The sequence below is a fragment of the Eucalyptus grandis genome, chromosome 11, assembly GCF_016545825.1.
Source record: "Eucalyptus grandis isolate ANBG69807.140 chromosome 11, ASM1654582v1, whole genome shotgun sequence".
Taxonomy (NCBI): domain Eukaryota; kingdom Viridiplantae; phylum Streptophyta; class Magnoliopsida; order Myrtales; family Myrtaceae; genus Eucalyptus; species Eucalyptus grandis.
The window spans coordinates 8,194,196-8,212,082 of NC_052622.1; the positions used below are offsets into that span (position 1 = coordinate 8,194,196).

The 17,887-nt window shown below is 35.9% G+C and overlaps 1 protein-coding gene across 1 annotated transcript; it reads left to right on the forward strand.

Moving 5' to 3' along the window:
• The first annotated feature begins 6,875 nt into the window (after positions 1 to 6,875).
• On the forward strand, positions 6,876 to 12,852 carry LOC120289707 (protein ACCELERATED CELL DEATH 6-like). Its single transcript, XM_039305030.1, has 3 exons — positions 6,876 to 7,617; positions 10,045 to 10,559; positions 12,136 to 12,852. The coding sequence occupies exons 1-3, from the start codon at positions 6,876 to 6,878 to the stop codon at positions 12,850 to 12,852; spliced, it is 1,974 nt and encodes a 657-aa protein (XP_039160964.1).
• Positions 12,853 to 17,887: the final 5,035 nt, after the last annotated feature.

Below are 17,887 nucleotides of genomic sequence, written 5' to 3' on the forward strand. Positions count from 1 at the left end.
AAATGATTATTTTGCTCTATCGATGCGGCACTCAAGTGATCGCTTGAAAAGTTTTGGCACGAAGAGTATTATACAAAAGTTATGATACTTCTAGTGACATTTTCATTAGAAATTAAAACTTATTTAGAGTTGTATTGAGTTGATTTTCATGTTTGTTTTCCTAATTTACAAACTTAATGAACAAAGTAAGAAACACAACAGCTTGAAAGGTTTATCTATCTAAATAAGAACAAGATTTAGATTATAAGTGCATATTTCTATATATAAATTTTTATCTTTCTAGTTGTCCTTATGAAAACACTTATATTTAAAATAGTAGGAATATCAACCCGATACAACCGTAGATGAGATAACTACTTTTACTATTACAAAATCATGAGCTAATTTACACGTAAATAGAATTATTGTAACAAAGATTGATTTGATTTTGCTATGAAAAATTGAGGAGTTATAGTAAACAAATTCAAAGTTTAGGAACTACATTAGATATTTAGAAATAGTTCAAGTACCACATTAAATGAATTGAATTTTCAATAATAACATTGAACATAGGGCCAAAATATGGGAACTATAAGTATCAGTTTCCTAAACTGAACTACGGAATAATTCATCCATAGCTACTAAACTTTAGTATGTGATAGTACTAGAAATGAAGGATGATACTTTACATAATTACCAAAGCTTGCTGCATAAGGCCTATATAAATATCTGGGACGTGATTCCATTTTGCTTATTAGCATATAAGCTAAGCAAAGAATAGATTCAGTCAAGAGGGACTCAACGCTAATAGGAAAAATGTGCGAGAATTTATTCACCACGAAGTTGAGCCCTTTAACGTGTTATAAAATGGCAACCGCGAGGGACGCCCAACTCGTGGCTTTGGTTCATCTTTCGTTGTATAAACAAGTTGGGTAGGGAGTTGCGATTAACGAACGCTCGACCGCTGTCGACATTGCCTTTGGATCATTGAAGAAGCAAGTTTTCGTATTGAAAGGTAATGTATTTTTTTGTTATTTAATGATTGATATTTTCTTTCCTCTTTCATTTGCTATTGGCTAATATTTCCTTTGCTAATGTCAATCGTCTTCAATCTTGACGCTGGATCACACTCTTTTCATTATACTCTTTCTCAACAGGTTTTGTTTCCTACTGCATTAGGACTACCGCTCTTTCTCTAGGCAGCCCAAAGTCTGCTTTCTTTTAATTTGCACTTTGCACGACATCGCCCGCGAGCGGCATATATCCATTGCACTTTTTGAGGGCGAACCTCTAATTTACTCTATGATTCTTTTTTCTTTTTTGAGGATTTTTTGTTTGAGCACTCGGTCTTTTGCTGGTCTCTTTTTGAAGAGTAGTTACCTTGGGCCGAACCACCATGCAAATCTATGGCGTCTTATTAATTTCGGGAAAATTATCCAAAAAGTCTTAAACCGATTGCATTTTTACCAATTAACTTCTAAATGTTTTAATTTTGTCAATTCAGTCCTAAACCTTTTAATTTCTTGCCAATTGAATCCATCCAGTCAATTTAGGCATGAAAATGCTTATGTGGACACCGGCATAGCACTATTGGTGCCGACATAGATAATTTTTAATAATAGTTTAATTTTTTTATTAATTTTCAACATCTTTTTCTTTTTCTTTTTCATTTCATTTCTTTCTTTTCTTTTTGGCCACCTTCTTTTACTTTTCTAGTGGCCGGCCGGCCGGCCTCGCATAGACTGTGCAAGGGCCTAAGTAGCACCGACACGCGACACGTCATTTCTCAAAAATAAAAGAATTCGACATATCGTATATTAAATGAATATTTTTATTTTTAATTAATTTGATTCAAATTCATAAATAAATAAATAATAAAAAGAGTCTACAGTGAATTTACACTAATAATATTAATAAATCTATTCATAGGAAATTCAAAAGACATATTCATAGTTAATGCGTATCGATGTTTGGGAATACATTTTAACTTTAACAAAAGTTGTTGATGAAATTAATGACTAACATGAAATTAGAATTTACTTATTTAAATAAATCTATGATCTTCTACAATGAACAAAATTATCATTATTTAACATGCAGTGCTTTTGTTTTCCAAAATCACTTTTTAGCCTCACTTATTTATTATTTCTGATAAAAATAAAGAAAAATACAAAAAAATCACTCGCTCGTTTCCTAGAAGATGCCTACATTTTCTTTTATTTAGTTTTGCCCTTTTCCTCTCTTTCTCTCTCTCTCTTCATACTTTATATATATATATATATTGCCTAGATATTGAATCGCAAGTTCAGAGAAGTACAAAAAAGGGCCGTTGGAAAGGAATTTTTCAAAATAGTATGAATGTGATGAATTTCCCTCGTTTTTTCCCCCAAAATTTATTTTCCTAGTTTCTTTCCCTTAACCCCTGTCAAGCCAGCCACTGCCCCTGAAAAAAATAAAAACTTCTTACCGTCATTTCTTCCCCCCCCAAAATTTATTTCCCTTGTTTCTTTCCCCCAAACCCCCACCCTTATTAGGTTGCCATTGCCTTTCTTGAAAATTGTATGCCCAATCCCATCAAAATCCCTATTTTTAATTTGTTTTCTACTCTTCTTTCTAAAGCCAAAACTAAAAGAGGAAGAAACTCTAAAACCTAGGCACCGCCGCCTCCTCCTCCTCCTCCTCACACGACCCTCTTCCCGCCGATCTCGCTCTCTCTTGGCGCCCGCAATCGCTCGCCTCCGGTCCCTCCCCCTTTGTAGCTATAGCCCGCCTTCGGCCCTCCATCACAGGATCGTAGTCACGACTCTCTAGGTTCTTGCGGTCTCTACTCCTACTGTAGCCTTCCCCTTGCAGTTGTGGCCTAGCCATCGCTTGCGGCCTCGTCATCACTTGCAGCCTCGCTATCCCTCACAGCCTCACCTTTGCTCCTTGGGCCTCACCTCCACCCTCCATCATTTCTTCAATGATTCTCTATTCCTTCGCACTTGCAGACCCACCCAGAAACCGACCATGCCTCTTGCAGTTCCAAACACGTGTGTTGGAACGTGTCGAAAAGAGTTGACCACATCTCAGAAAATCTGACACGCGTTGACCACGTGTCTGAGCATGCCAAACACGTCAACACTTGTTGAACACGACACAGAAGCTCATCCAACGTGCCCATACTTCATAGGCAAGGGCTACCCTTGCCCAAGCGAGGGTGGCCTCATCGTGCGTTGGCCGGGCGAGGGAAGCCCTCACCAAGGCTTGCCCAGAGCAAATCAGGTGAGGCCTCGCCTAGGTGAGTATCAGCCTCGCCTAGACTAGATCTAGCAAGGCTGACCTTGCCCCAAGCCAAGGCGGCCTTGTCGGGCATCGGTCGGGTGAGGGTCTGTTGACACCTAAATTTTGACGATTTAATTTATTTATTTATTGCATATGAAATTATGGTTTAATTTTATTAATTGCATAGCATATAGATATAGGTTGCATTTATTTTTGTTATTTGCATTTTATTGGACGGAAGGCGGATGGTTTCAAATTAGTTGGACTAAGCCCATGAAACGAGCAAGTCGGCCCAAGCCCATATTTTTAATGATCAAAAATTATCTCGTGGGAAAATTAATTTTGAAATTTCAATCGGGATATGAATTCTTTTAGATATGGCAGATAGGTAAAAAAATATTGCGATTTGGCTTTGAAAGATTTGGATTTAGAGAAAATTTTTATCTTAATCTCGAATCCTTATCAATAAGGGATGAATTTTGTGAAAAATATTGCGGATGTTGATTCGAGGAATAATTTGAAAATCCAATTCCTTCCCTATAAAAGGCCATCCGCGTATGAGCGCAAGGGGGGAAGAGCTTCTTTGGAAAAAATTCAGAAATAAGTGAAGAGAAAGGTCAAGAGAGGTTTTGGCTTCTGCGAGAAAAAGAAAAAAAGAAAAGTCAGAACGTGAGAGAGAGAAAGAGAGAGGAAAAAGGTAAAAGGCAAAAGGTGATTTGACCCCTACTATTCATCATCTTCCTCAAGTCCGCTGCCCCTCCTCTGCAACTTCCATCCGCAGGGCTTCCACAGCCGTGCGTCCGCACCGCCACTGGTTCGCTCGCCTCACCGCCGCCCAGCCGCGCTGCTCGCGCCAAACCGACGCTCCGCTGTTGCTGTATCTTCGCCGGCCACCTCTGTCCGTGAGCACCCGCGAGCCCCCTCGCGAGCCCAGTGCCCGAGCTCCGCCCCTGATCTGACCACGATCAGCTCCGCCCGAGCGACAACGCCGTTGCAGCCCTAGCCGATCTCGCCCACGAGTTGCTGGTTCAAGACGCCGGAGTGTCCCCTGAGTCCTCCGCCCGAGCGCTCTTGCTCCACGAGTTTTTGCTGTTGCTGCTCCCGTGCCGTCCCCGTCCTGCCTGACACGCGACTAACCGTGCTTTCCCTTCGCCGGAGCTGCCCTGCCGGACCGACGCCAGTTGCCGTGCCGATTAACCCGCTGCCTTGGAGACTCACGGTTACAAGCAGGAAAAGGAAAAACAAAAAGGAAAAAAAGGAAATCCAATTAGGTAGATTAGTTTATTATTATTAGTATTATTATTATTCTTGTTTATTTATTGTGCTTTATTTGATAGCTTTTCTTTAATTCATTTACATTGTAATATCGGATATCGATGCTTATTTCAAAATATCTTACAGGCATTATCCATAAGGGTGTTCCCTAAGATTATTGTAATTATTAATTTGACCCGTAAGATATCGGGTCATTTTTTTAATTATATTAATTCTTGGGACTTTGGTTGATAGCATATTAATTGTTGAATTAATATAACTATTAATTTGATCCGTAAGAATTCGGATTAGATTTTTAGTTATTTTGATCTTCTTGTCGTGACATTCAGGATTATAGTAATCGTTAATTTGACCTGTGAGATAACAGGTTATTTTTTCGATCATTGTAATTCTTTATTTGATTTGATGCCTTGATTAGTTTAGATTTGATTTTTAGTTGGTAATCGCATTGTCTTAAAAAGCCACTAAAAAATCTAAAAAATATTTGAATTAGGATTCAGTTTGTTTTGGAATATTTTTTGTTATCTGGCATATCTAGGATAGGGATTTCAGTTTGGAAAATATAAAAAAACCAAAAAAAAACTAAAAAAATGCATTCATTTAGGATTTTTAGTTTCTGTTTAATTTAAGTTGCATTTTTAATTACATGGCAATTTTAAATTTCGAATTTTTAATAAAAGATAAAAAAAAAACTATCATGCATATATCATGTTGAATTAGGGCATCCCCCGCACGTCATTGCATATTAGATAGATTGCATGTTAGATTAAGATAATGTCTTAGTTTAAATTAGGATTTAATGTGACTTAATCCTTAGTTTAAATTATATAGAATTTTAATCTAGCTAAATCATTTTCGCATAGAAATATCAAATGCACGTCATTTAGTTTTTATTAGGTTCATTTAATTAGAACTTCCTCGTTATTAGACTAAGTCATTTAATAAATGTCGCATGACATATAACCTGCATACTAAATTGCATGTTGCGTGTCATTTTAGTTTAAATAATTTTGTATGTCATTGCATCGCATTGCATGTCATTAAAATTAGGTCATTTAGATTGCATTTAATTATTGCATTTCTTCATGTCACATAGTTTAGGTTATGCTGCCATGTCATATTAGATTATTAGCATGCATCTCATGATTTTCATTAAATAAAGTGAAAACAAAAAAAAAATTTGAAATTGCGTGTTAATTAGAAATCATATCTAGGATTGCTGATGTGAATTCTGATTTAACACCGCAGATGCTTTCGTTGCTTTGAGGTAAGTTCTGCAATATTTAATTGCTTTCTTGAATATTAAATTGGTGGTATGCGCACATGTATGATCACTTCACATGTTAGGAAGTTAAATTAAAATCAATTCAATTGCTAAACATTTTTTGAAAAAATGAAATAAAAAGGTTCCGAAAGGGCACTAGGATAGTCTAGTGTAACCAAGTCCTCGTACCCTTAATCTCTGGTTCGTAGGAGTAAAGTAATTCTCCCATTATTTTACTTAGGTGTCTAATCAACCTACCATAAAATAGATTAGTGGCGACTCCTAATTAAAAAATTGCATGTTAAGAACTTGAACCGAAAGTCGCGAATTGGTATGGGCTTGGGAGAGCCCGAGTTAAGTCTAGGCTTATCAATCCATTAGCCAAACCATAGGTGGTCCAAACCCCTAAAAATTTTGGTCGCGACAGGGTCGGTAAGCCAACCTTCGTCGAGCCGTGCCTAGGTGAGGGCTCCCCTCGCTTGGGCTTGCCCTTACCCAATCGAGCCTCCCTTGTGGCAGGCAAGGCCAACTAGCCGGCCATGGCTAATGGCCGGTGGCCGGTGGCCGGCCACTAGAAAAGGAAAATAAGAAAGCCAAAAAAGAAAAGAAAGAAAAGAATAAAAGAATAAAAATTCAAAAAATAATAAAATATTATTAAGAATTATTCACATCAGCGTTAGCGGTTCTACATGGCATTGTCGATGTCCAAGTCAGCATATTCTAGCCAAAAATAGCTAGACGAACTCAATTGGCAAGAAATGAAAATGTTAAAGACTGAATTGACAAAGTTAAAATATTTAGAACTAAATTGGCAAATGTATAATAGATTTATGATTTTTTGGACAATTTTCTCTATTAATTTCTTGGACCTAAATTATCATAATGAATCATTTGAAGTTATTCGCGCTTCTTGATCTTGTGAAACAACTTTTAAACTAGAAATTTTACGTTTGGATCCATATAAGATTTAGCAGGACTATAATACTAATATAAAAATACAAATGCGTTACTTCATATTTAAATTAATATATTATCTCCTTACACAACCCTTGTAACCTTGCAATAACTACATTACTTGCAAAGCTTAGGCTCGATGGACGTAAAGGTATCTATAGGAGACGAGGTTGTCATGAACACCTCGATCGAGGTGGCGGTCCAGAAGGATGAAGGAGGAGCTTCCCTGAATAATGCATCGGCGACCACGCGAACTGCGGAGCAACAAGATCCAGCAAAAGTGTATGCAGCTGCTAAAAATCTAGCCGATGTCATCAAAGGCGCCAATGTCGAGGATATCATTTCCGCGATCGAAACGCTTGCCTGTCAAGCTGATTCGTCTGCCGTTTTCAATTTCCGGAGGCTGTCGAGGGGTTCGCTACTCCACATTGCAGCAGCCACCGGCAAGAGCAACATCCTGAGGCTCCTGCTTGATCGTGTCGATGCCTACCTCATAGCCGCCCCAGATGATTGGGGGAATACCCCTCTCCACATCGCCACTAAGGCCAAGGCATCTGGAGTCGTCGCTATGCTGATTCGCCATGCAAGAGACCTCCCCGACGTGGATGACAAGAACTGGATCCTGAGGATGAAGAACAATCATGGAAACACCGCTTTGCACGAGGCCGTGCTTACATGTGACGTTGACTTGGTGAGCCATCTGTTGAACGAAAATTCGGAGCTCGTGTACTTGGCGAACGCGGATCAGAAATCTCCCCTGTACCTGGCCATTGACACCTGCGACCCCAAGATATTTCAGGTTTTATTTTCGCCCTCGCTTGACCCATCAAGAATAGAAGGCTTGCCGCCCGTTCGTGGTGCTGTTGCACGTAAACAATATGGTACGTACTTAAATCTACTTATGGGAAATATCTATAGATGTGTGGACTGAATTCATTTCAAATCCGTGCAACCACTCTTTGTGCTTGCCCAAATCTGTTACGGGTGTTCACATAAAATTTCACACCTTGCTTATTAAAGTAGTTAGGTACCCATGAAGAAGTTGCAACTGCCATATCATTCTCCTAATAAACAAATTATCTCCCATTACAACATAATAGATCAACTCAAATACATTCCGGACTCTATAGGAATTCAAGCATTTTGCCCCAAATCTGTCCCATTTCACATTTTCCCCAATGGAATTTGGCAGAGGGCGGGCTTATGGGGAGCGTTCATTGAACCCATACTTCTTTATTTATCTTTAAAATAATCATAACTTGTTCGAGTATATATGTCAATTAAAAGTTTCATCATAATTATCCTATTTTTATTTTTTCATAAAGATATATCGTTTTAGTTTTTCTATAGTCATATAATTGTAATGATGAATCAATGTGATGTTAAATGAAAATTCATCAAGGTAATAAAATGATAGAAATGATTGGATGATAGTTTTTAATATATTGTAAAAATAATAATCTATTCTGAATCACAAAAATAAATAAATAATAAGTAATAATTAATTGTTGTGGGTCTATTCCCTCAAAAGTGTGTAATTCATAATATGATGTTACTCTCACAATAGCCCAAAGACTATTATGTTTGCAAAGTCTATAAAATAATACATGTTTCAATTTAATCATGAATTTGTAGATTAAGTGAATAATTGTAATATCTTTAGTTATGTCTCATGAAAATCTACTTTCTAATGCATTACTTGTAGTTGATATACGTTAGACCGTGCCCGCATAAATTCTGCCCTGTATCTTCTTGCCTAGTCCGGGAAAATTGGCTCGGTTTGGGCAAGGCACCTCGAGGCGATAAGTCCTGTGCACATTCGAATTATCAGTTAATCCATAAATCAACGTATGCATACATACGTGCTTTCACCTAATAATGATCATTAGTCATTTTTAGATTATTCAGATTGATATATAATATAGTTTCTTCAACTATGTTGATAACACATCCCAAGCAATGCAAGTTGAAACTAATCTTGCAGCCTCTTTTACTCTATGCACGTAATTTTGTGTCCTATCGCATTTTCATTTTGGACATGCATTAGAAATCACAAAAAAGAAAATACAGAAGGTCCTCATGTGTACTAAATCCCCACATAAAATCTCACGACTTCGAAGTAAATAAATCTTAAATGTTAATAATGAATCATTAGGTGCATATTATTTCTATAGACTTATTGTATGTATCTGTACGCAAACAAGAACATTATATGTGTATTTGATTTTTGAGAATGAGATTTTCACATTATCAAGATTGTGAAAGTACAAAGATTCATGAGCTAGGTAGACGTCGAAATTCAACATAGAATTATATTCCTGTTTAGGAAAAATTCATCCATCTTTGTATTTGTCCACATCAATGTGGTGCCTAAAAATTCATACAAAGCTTTTATGCCTTTTATATTATTTTATGACATTATTTTACCTTGATTTAATTTGAATGTGCAAACTTTCAAATCCATGAAATGCAGAAGAGTTCAATTTATATGCGAAGATTATATATATATATATATAGTGTGTGTGTGTGTGTGTGTAATGGTGGCGCCACATCCTCTGACTTGGGTGGATTCCGCTCGACTCTAAAATAAATTTTACTTAGTTTTTGCTCAAAAGGTTTGGTAAATATGCAATTTCTTAATTGAGCTTAATAGGTGCCCCACCTTTACAAAGAAGTAGACATTTGCTTTATACTTGCCAGAATTTGACGAACATAATAGGAAAAGACCATTCTCCTCTTCTTAATCTTGCCCTAGCTATTTAAATGTCGTTTCTGTTTTTCCCTTAACATTATATTTCTGGACTCTATAGATACTTCATAAGATGGAAATGTCATATGATTTGCCATGTCATTTAGTAAGATTTTTACAGTAAAATCTTAGTACATGTTGATGTCGCATTGCTTTGGAAGAAAATGGTCTGAAATTTGTCTAAAGTCATTCCAAAATACATAAATGGGATCCTTTTGAAATTTATCTAAAGTCTCACATATTGTGTTCCATGATGCTAGAGAAGGAAACTCACGATACTTCGAAATTCATAGATTGAAAAGCCATTATTTTTTTTAACCAAAAATGGGTTAGATAAACCTTTCAAAGCCTTGATTTATTCAATCGAAATTATCACCACTAGTTTCACCATTGCAATCTAATTCCCCATCAATGACTATGAATCCTAATAGTGATTAAGGTTACGTTGAAGGTGTCCTTATCCCAAAATGGGTCAAGATACATTGAAACCAACCAAGCCCCAGCCAGTGTCATATGTTTATGTGGATGGTGATCCCTAATTTGAAGAGCCTGATTCCAGGTTTACTGGGCGAGATACTAAAAAAGAACGTGAAGCTATTTGCAATTACAGACTCCAAAGGCGGTAATGTATTCCATCTAGCAACTTTCTGGAATGTGCCCCAAGTATTTGAACTCTTACGACCAGAAACCGAATATTTGGCTCGAGAACGAGACAACAATGGGGATCTTCCAATTCATATTGCGAGCAAGATGGGTCATGTTGAACTAATCGATAAGCTACATCCAGTGTCACAGTGGGTAAATGGGAAAGGACAAACCATTCTTCATGTGGCAGCAAAATACGGAAGAGAAGAAGTAGTGAGATCTATACTCAAACATCCGGATCTGAGGGAGATGATAAATGAAAGAGACCATGACGGAAATACACCTTCACACTTGGCAGTGAAGTATTTACAACCCGCCACTTTGGTTCATCTTGTGCTGGATAAAAGAATGAACCCCTCCCTCCTCAACCATGAACGTTTGGCTGTTGTCGACAGTGTTCCACATCACTCACCAAAAGGATTACAGCGGGTAAGTAACATGAACAGTCACTATTTTATTTATCAACTTACTGGAAATTTCCCTAGACTAATACCTTAGTTAGGCACAGATCTCGTATTCAAGTCATTAGTCTCGTCGTCAATGGAATTGAGTGTCAATCGAATTTCTAGAATAGCCAAGACTCCTCTAGGATTAATATTTCAGAAGTCTCTAATTTAGCCTTAATAGGAAGTACTTAAATTTTGCCCATGAAAATGTCCGGGTTTAGAAGCAACTGAATATCTCTGACAAATGCTGATATAATTTGCTACATGTCTCGATTAATTGAGTCTATAAATAAGATCAGGGGTTGTCAATGTTGCAATCTCCTTTTTGTAAAAAGGCCAGGGGTCAAGGCGGCAAATTTGACCCCTCTAAACATGGCATAATCTCGTTACATTATCGGTAAGTCAACCCATGACAAAGGTGAACCATATACGTTTCATTCGTGCCTCTTTTCTCATTTGCAATGAACTTGTTACTATAGTGTTAATTCTTCAAAATGAGCAGATACTGCATCTTTAAAAATAACAGTTCCCCTTTAAATGAGAATTCCAGAGTCCATTTCTGTTACCAATTCGCTAACAATTTGTTGTTTCTTTCCCTTCTCATATATTTTCTGATCTCAGCGCTTGGTACGCACCCTGTGGGATAAGTACACTAATGGTGCCAAAAGTTGTGTACGGTGCTCACTTTGGTGCCAAAAGTTTCCGTCGGATCACTTAAGTGCCAAAAAATTTGAAAACGCTCACTTTGGTGCCAACTCCGACGAAATTGGCCGGAAATCCGACGTGGCCTTTTTTTTTTATTAATTTTTGACGCCAACGTGGCTCGTTGGAGAGCTGAGTCAGCATCCAAACACCAAAACGGCGCCGTTTGGTGTCTCCCCCAATTCAAAACCCTAATCTCCCGCCGTCGCCGTCCTCGACGGTCCTTGCGCTCGGCGGCCACGGCTTCGACCCCGACCTCGACCCCAACCGCGACGATGGCCACTCAACGGCAGCGGCTCCAACCTCGACCCGACCCCGACCCCGACGATGGCCACTCAGCGGCCGTAGCTCCGACCTCGACCTCGACCCCGACCGCGACGATGGCCACTCGATGGCCGCGGCTCAAACCCCGACCCCAACCTCGACGATGGCCACTCGACGGCCGTAGCTTCGACCCCGACCTCGACCCCGACCTCGATGATGGCCACTCGGCGGCCGCAGCTTCAACCCCGACGACGGCCACGGCTTCGACCTCGCCGAAACCCTAATTTCTTCCCCATGTGAGCTAAATGGCGTCGTTTCCATGAAGCCATCCACGTAGGACGGCAAAACGACGTCGTTTTCTTAAGGAGGACCGAAAACGACGTCATTTAAAGGCTTATCAATTTTTTTTTTTTTTAATCATTTTGGCCGGAATCTTTCGCCGGAGGCCGGAATCTTTCGCCGGTGGTACCAAAGTGAGCGTTTTTCCTCCGATTTGTCACTTAAGTGATCCGACAGAAACTTTTGGCACCAAAGTGAGCGCCGTACACAACTTTTGGCACCATTAGTGTACTTATCCCCGCACCCTGTTGAAGACTATGTCAGCTGAGAGACCAGATCGATTCATAGTTAAGCCAGAAGCTCGAGACATAGTGTACAGGCGCAGAATTTTGAAAGGTCCTGCCAATTTGGAAGAGGCTATCAATACCTTGTTGGTGGTGGCGACGCTTGTGACCACTGTGACTTTCACAGCTGGTTTCGCAGTTCCTGGAGGATTGAACAGCTCAGACATGGCATCCAAAGATGACAGGGGCGTGGCTACGATGCTGGGCAATAGAAAGTTCCAGGAATTCGTGATTTGCAACACCTTCGCGATGTTCTGCTCAATGACCTCGGTCGTTGTCTTGATGTTAGCATACCTCTCCCACTTAAAATTATTTTACTTCAAGCTTGCACTAAAGCTACTAGGAATGTCACTCCCGGCAATGTCCTACGCTTTCTTAATTGGTGTCAACTTGACCGTTGGCAAACTCCCTTGGCTTGCCACCACGATATCAATTATCGGATCTTTTTTCATCTTCATCATCATCATCACGGGTTCTTTATCTTGGTGGGTGGTTCATGAAATATTAATCTTTGACATAGTTATCCCCTACCTTGCTCCTTTCCGCCCTATGATACTCTGGTGTTTCCGCCCTTACCTTCATCTTTTACGAGTTGCGACGACGCTCGATTGGGATGACTCAGAAGAAGACAGAACGGGGAGCAAGACCTCTGCTAGTCCGCCTCTGGGTGGTGGCGGTAAAGATTGATTTTTAGAAACAAATATATATTTGCCTTGGTGGATTTGGCTTATTCTATATTTGCTTTCCTATTGCATTACATTAATGATGACTGTTGAAGTATTTAAGTTCAACCATCTCTTCCTTCAATAGCTCATATTATTAGAATAGTTGGATATAATTCCACATATATCAAAGCATAAGATTCTTAATTCAAACCTTTTCAGACCTCCTGCATTGTATATTCTCATATGTTAGACTGGCAGCAAACTCTGACCTACTCACAAAGAGGAGTATTAAAGTATTTGAACTAAATTATGCTTTTGGCTAAATAGTTCAAGCTGTTAAAATAACTACATTGTAATCTAATGAAACATTATAGTGGTATGTGTGTCATGCGACATGCTATCTCAGTTGAATGGATGAGTGGGTCATTTCATCTGTTTTACCACTTGGAAATCAAATCTTTAATTTTGAACATGTAGAAGGTCACCTCTTATGAAATCGCTTGTCTAGACTGCCTGCCGTCGTCCTTGTATAGTATGCTCCATTTTCCCAGCGTCCCGTTGAGCCCAACCACCATGCCTCTACTTTCATTTTTTTTTTTTTCTGAGATGGCAGCCGTTTGCCGTTTGACGACTCATCCATGGCCGTTGGGATATGATTTGATTCTAATTATTTTAATTGTGAGTTAATCGATCCGATTAATCAGTAAGATTAGATATTTGGAATAGAGAATAGGAAACGTTATTTCATATATTCTTTTCTATTGTACATCCTTCTTGTATTGTAAATAGGCTTGTAATGCATGTACAAACTTTGAGATATACACAAAACAATTCTCTCCAATATTTTTTATGTGGCAAAGAAAGCTTCAAGTGCCTTAACTTTGCACAAAGGGACACTTAAGTGCCATAACTTACGAAAGGTACACTTAAGTGCTAAAATCGGAGTAAAATGGATCACTTGAGTGCCAATTCGGTCAAAATCCGGCCAAAACGCCGACGTGTCAATTTTCCGGCGAAGCAAGTGCGAAACGGCATCGTTTTAATGCCGACGTGGCCAAAAATTTAATATAAAAATTAATTTAAAACTAAATTTATTTAAATATTTAAAAATATTAAAAATATTTAAATATTAAAAATGTTAAATTTTTAAAAATTTTAAAAATTTTAAAAAAACTAAAAATATTAAAAATATTTTAAAAATATTTTAAAAATTTTAAAAAAATTTAAAAAATATAAAAAAATTTTAAAAATTTTAAAAAAATTTAGAAAATTTTGTAAAAATTCTATAAAAATTTATAAAATTCTATAAAAATTTATAAAATATTTAAAAATTAAAAAATTAAAAAGAAGTTAAAAGTTAAAAAAATAAAAAAATTTCAAAAATTTTTAGAAAATTTCAAAAAATTTTAGAAAATTTTAAAAAATTTTAAAACATTTTAAAAATTTGAAAAAATTTAGAAAATTTTTTAAGAAAAGGAGGCGGGCCCGGCCAACCCTCCCCCACCTTCCGGCAACGGCGGGAGGCGGCGCAGCGAGGGCTATGCCCTCGGCCGTTGGCTGCCTTTCTCCTCCTCCTCCTACATTTTTTAAAATAAAAATAAATTATATTATTATTTTGTTTTAAATTTAATTTAATTAATTTTTATATTATATTAAAATTCAACTTATACCAAAACAACACCGTTTTGGCCGATTTAAGTGCTCTAATCTGGCCAACACCCGAAATGACGTTATTTTGGTGCTGTCATGGTAAAAAATTTAATATGTAAATTAATTAATTTTAATTTAAAAATAAATTTATTTAAAAATTTTAAAAATTAAAAACATTTGCAAAATTAAAAAGTTACAAAAAAATAATTTAAAAAAAAAAAAAGAAAATGGTGCCGGTTGAGGGCTGAAATTTTTTGTAACTTTTTAAAATTTTGTAAATTTTGTAAATTTTTTTGAATTTTTTGTAAATTTTTTAAATTTTATGTAAATTTTGTAAATTTTATGTAAATTTTGCAAATTTTGAAATTTTTGTAAATTTTTAATTTGTTTAAAATTTTGTCTAAATTTTTTAAATTTTATGTAAATTTTGTAAATTTTTGTTTTTTTTTTTGTAACTTTCTAATTTTTTTTTGAAAATTTTGTAATTTTTTTGTAAATTTTAAAATTTTTTAGTAATTTTTTAATTTTTTTTTGTAAATTTTTGTAATTTTGTAATTCTTTTTTTTTTTTAATGTTTAAAGTTTCTAAATTTTTTTAAAATGTTTCAAATAAATTTATTTTTAAATAAATTTATTTTAAATTTAATTTAAATAATTTTTATATTATTATAAAATTCAAATGATGTCAAAACGACGTCGTTTTGGCCGAATTCAAGCTGACTCAGGCTCCCGTGAGACACATCAACGAGAAATATTAATATTTTAATGCCACATATGATGTCCGGCCAAGTTCGCCGGAGATGGCACTCAGGTGTCCCACTTTTCTTAAAATGTGGCACTTAAGTGCTGCACCTTTAAACGTAAGTTAAGACTTAAGTGTCCTTTGGCCAAAGTTATGGCGACTTGAGGGGGTCCGCACGTCTTTTTATGTTCTATTCAGAAACATGGCATCAAAGCACGGTCATCATTGAGCCTGTCTCTTGCCTTTGGTCATCCGATTTTGGCCGACGACCACTAGCCATCTGTTTGCTTCTTCTTTGGACCCATCGTCCTTCATTAGTTTGCTTTGATTGACTTTTCTGGGCACTATCTTCTTCTTTTTTTCCTTTTTTACATTGGTTATCATGTCTGAACAAAGCTCCCAGACTGAGGAATCCTTCAGCTACACATTGGCTCATGAATGGACCGAGAATCCGTTCTTCCTCCATGCCTCGGATTGCCCTGGTTATAATTTAGTCAGCATGGTTTTGACGGGTGATAATTATGACAGCTGGTCACAAGCCATGACCATTGTTCTATCCGCAAAGAACAAAATAGGTTTCGTCATGGGAGATATTCCAAAACCTGAATCAACCGTTGCCACATATGCCCCATGGATTTGCGTCAACAACATGATATTATCATGGGTCCTGAATTCCATACACCATGATCTTGTCCCAACCGTGTTAACCACGGAATTTATTGCGGACGTTTGTGCTGCTCTGTGTGAACGTTTTTCACCGTCAAATGGCCCTCCAATATTCCACCTCGAGCATAAATTATGCACTCTTGAACAAGGTGAAGACGACATCACTAAGTAATAAAATATTTTGCGGCGTTATTGGGATGAGCTAAACAATTTGGATCCCTTGCTGAACTGCTCTTGCGAAGCAAGGACATTGTTTGTGATGCAAGTTGAGAATCGACGTTTTTAGGGACAAGGACCCCTAGAGTGCCAAAAGTTGGCACAAAGGGACACTTAAGTACCAAAAGTTACGAAAGGTACACTTAAGTGCCAAAATCGAAGCAAAATGGATCACTTGAGTGCCAATCCGGCAAAATCCGGCCAAAATGCCGACGTGGCATTTTTCCGGCGAACCAAGCCTAAAACAACGCCGTTTTGCACGCGACATAGCCAAATAATGCAAAAACGACGTCGTTTTGGCCTCATGTGATAAAAAAATAATATAAAAATTAAATAAATTTAATTTAAAAATAGATTTAGTTAAAATATTAAAAAATAATAATTTTAATAGTTAAAATATTAAAAATTAATAACTTTAAAATTAAAATTTTTTTTTATTTTTTAAATAACAATTTTAAAAAATAATAAATTTTACATTACATTTAGTTAAAATATTAAAAAATCATAATTTTAAAATTAGATTTAGTTAAAATATTAAAAATTAATAATTTTAAAAATAAATTTTTTTAATTTTTTAAAATAATAATTTTAAAATTAGATTTAGTTAAAAAATTTTAAAAATTTTTAAAATTAAATTTAGTTAAAATATTAAAATAATAATAAATTTAAATTTAAAATTTTAAAAAATAATTAAAAAATCGTCAAAAATTTGTAAATTAATAAAAGGGGGGTGGGGCAGTGGCTGAGGGCAGCCTTAGCCACCGCCCCCGTTTTTTAAAATTTTTAATTTTAAAATTATTATTTTTTAATATTTTAATTAAATTAAATTTTAAAATTATTATTTTTCTAATATTTTAAATAAATCTAATTTTTAAATTATTATTTTAATTATTTTTAATTTTTTAACAAATTCTAATTTTAAAATTATTTTTAAAATTTTTAACTAAATCTAATTTTTAAATTGTTATTTTTATAAAATTTTTAATTTTTAAAATTTTTAATTTTTAAATTTTTAGATTTTTAAATTTTTAAATTTTTAAATTTTTAAATTTTTAAATTTTTAAATTTTTAAATTTTTAAATTTTTAAATTTTTAAATTTTTAATTATTTTATCTAAATTTAATATTATTATTTGTTAAATATTTTTAACTAAATCTAATTTTAAAATTATTTTTTAATATTTTAATTAAATTTAATTTTTTTAAATATTTTAACTATTAAAATTATTATTTTTTAATATTTTAACTATATCGAATTTTAAATTTAATTTATTTAATTTTTATATTATTTTTTTACCATGTCAACCCAAAGCGACGCTGTTTTTGCATTATTTGCCACGTTAGCATGTAAAACGGCGTCGTTTTGGGTTCACTTTGCCGGAAATTCGTCGGAAAAATGCCACGTCAGCCTTTTGGCCGAATTTTGGCCGAAGTGGCACTTAAGTGATCCGTTTTTCTTCTAATGTGACACTTAAGTGTACCTTTCGTAACTTTTGGCACTTAAGTGTCCATTTATGCCAACTTTTGGCACTTGAAGCGTTCTTATCCTGACGTTTTTATCAATTCTTAATGCATTTAAACCCAAGGTATCCTAATGTGGTTATTCAAGTTTTGCTCATGAATCCATTAGCCACTGTTGTGTGGGCTTACTCACTTGTTCTTTAGGACGAATCTCAATGCCACATTCACTCGACTTGTATCTCCACAGAAAACATACTGTTGACATATGGCTCCATGCGAAACATCCCGCCTCAAATGGACTTGCCACTCTCGGCTCCATCCCAT

What these genes read in the sequence shown, in the direction of transcription:
- LOC120289707 (XM_039305030.1), top strand. Translation starts at nt 6,876, where the DNA reads ATGGACGTAAAGGTATCTATAGGAGACGAGGTTGTCATGAACACCTCG. An exon ending in TGTTGCACGTAAACAATATG is followed by an intron (nt 7,618 to 10,044) that starts GTACGTACTTAA and finishes GCCTGATTCCAG; the next exon opens with GTTTACTGGGCGAGATACTA. An exon ending in CACCAAAAGGATTACAGCGG is followed by an intron (nt 10,560 to 12,135) that starts GTAAGTAACATG and finishes ACCCTGTTGAAG; the next exon opens with ACTATGTCAGCTGAGAGACC.